The 1070-nt window shown below is 36.8% G+C and overlaps 1 protein-coding gene across 1 annotated transcript in view; it reads left to right on the top strand.

The window, feature by feature from the left end:
• Positions 1 to 817, top strand: part of osbpl7 (oxysterol binding protein-like 7) — a gene marked incomplete in the record, with an annotated part of 17934 nt that extends 17117 nt beyond the window's left edge. Inside the window, 1 exon segment of the mRNA XM_014014738.1 lies at positions 169 to 817. Coding sequence (XP_013870192.1) covers positions 169 to 277 — 109 coding nt within the window.
• Positions 818 to 1070: the final 253 nt, after the last annotated feature.

Here is a 1070-nt window from a genome sequence, read left to right as displayed (position 1 = left end):
CACATGACCTGTAGGTTTCTTAAGGTTTTTTTCTAATTACATAAATAAGTGAATGATCTGAGATTGAAGTGTTTATAACTCCAGATAGCTGAAACTTTCTGTTTGTCAGGTTTTCTCATTGTGCTCCTGCATGAATCAGTTCAGTTCATTTCCTTTTCTCATCTTCAGGAAAGCCAGAGACTCATGTGGACGGGACGTTTGGTTGACAACTGGGACTTACTGGGAGCTAAGAGAAAATCCAGGTTTCTCTAAACTGGACCACCTGACTCTGTGGTGACGAGACGAGRCCGCTGCAGGACACATCCCATAAACCACGGAGCAAACATGACCTGCTCAGAGAGCAGAGACCATGCTTTCCCTTCTCTCAAACCCATGACTGGTTCATGGGAAACTTTTATCAGCAACAAACACGACTGGTGGAAAAAATACATTTATATATCCAATTTATTCATCATTAATATTTATAGATTACTTCTATCAATTGAATGCATTTTTATTGTCTGTGAACTTCAGTTAGCTGAGAAGCTGCTTTTGTTCTTTCAGATCAGATCAGGCCTCRTGTGTTAGACGGACAATTCTTCTCTTAATCCAGCTTAATCTGCATTTTATTCCTGACTGAATGGAGTTTGTTACACAGTCTGACCTGTGCTGGTGAAGTCCAGCTGATAATGTTCTACAAGTATAAATACACTCACCATCTACTGGACGACGCCTGTTTTTCCAGCCTCTACAGAGAACCTGCTGTACCATCTGCATGACCTGTTATTATGTTCTGAACTGGACTCATTCTTTTAGTAAAAAACAATATTTAATGAAACTTGGAGTCTCTTTTCTGCTATGCTGCTATTAACTTGTTGAGAGTTTCAGTCTGGAAATAATTATTTAAGAATTTCTAGAATTTTAATCTCTCTCTATGGAGGACCAAAACTGACATAATTAAAAATAAAAGCAGAAATATGGCCTAATAAATAAATAAATACACAAGGGCACCAAGTAATTTAAAAAAGGAGACCTTTACCTTATATTTTATAATTTATTTGACCTTTATATAATTTTTTAGCTTAATTCCA

The sequence above is a fragment of the Austrofundulus limnaeus genome, unplaced genomic scaffold, assembly GCF_001266775.1.
Source record: "Austrofundulus limnaeus strain Quisiro unplaced genomic scaffold, Austrofundulus_limnaeus-1.0 Scaffold119, whole genome shotgun sequence".
NCBI lineage: Eukaryota > Metazoa > Chordata > Actinopteri > Cyprinodontiformes > Rivulidae > Austrofundulus > Austrofundulus limnaeus.
The sequence above is the reverse complement of the archived record's forward strand: the minus strand, read 5'-3'. Positions and strand labels throughout refer to the sequence as shown.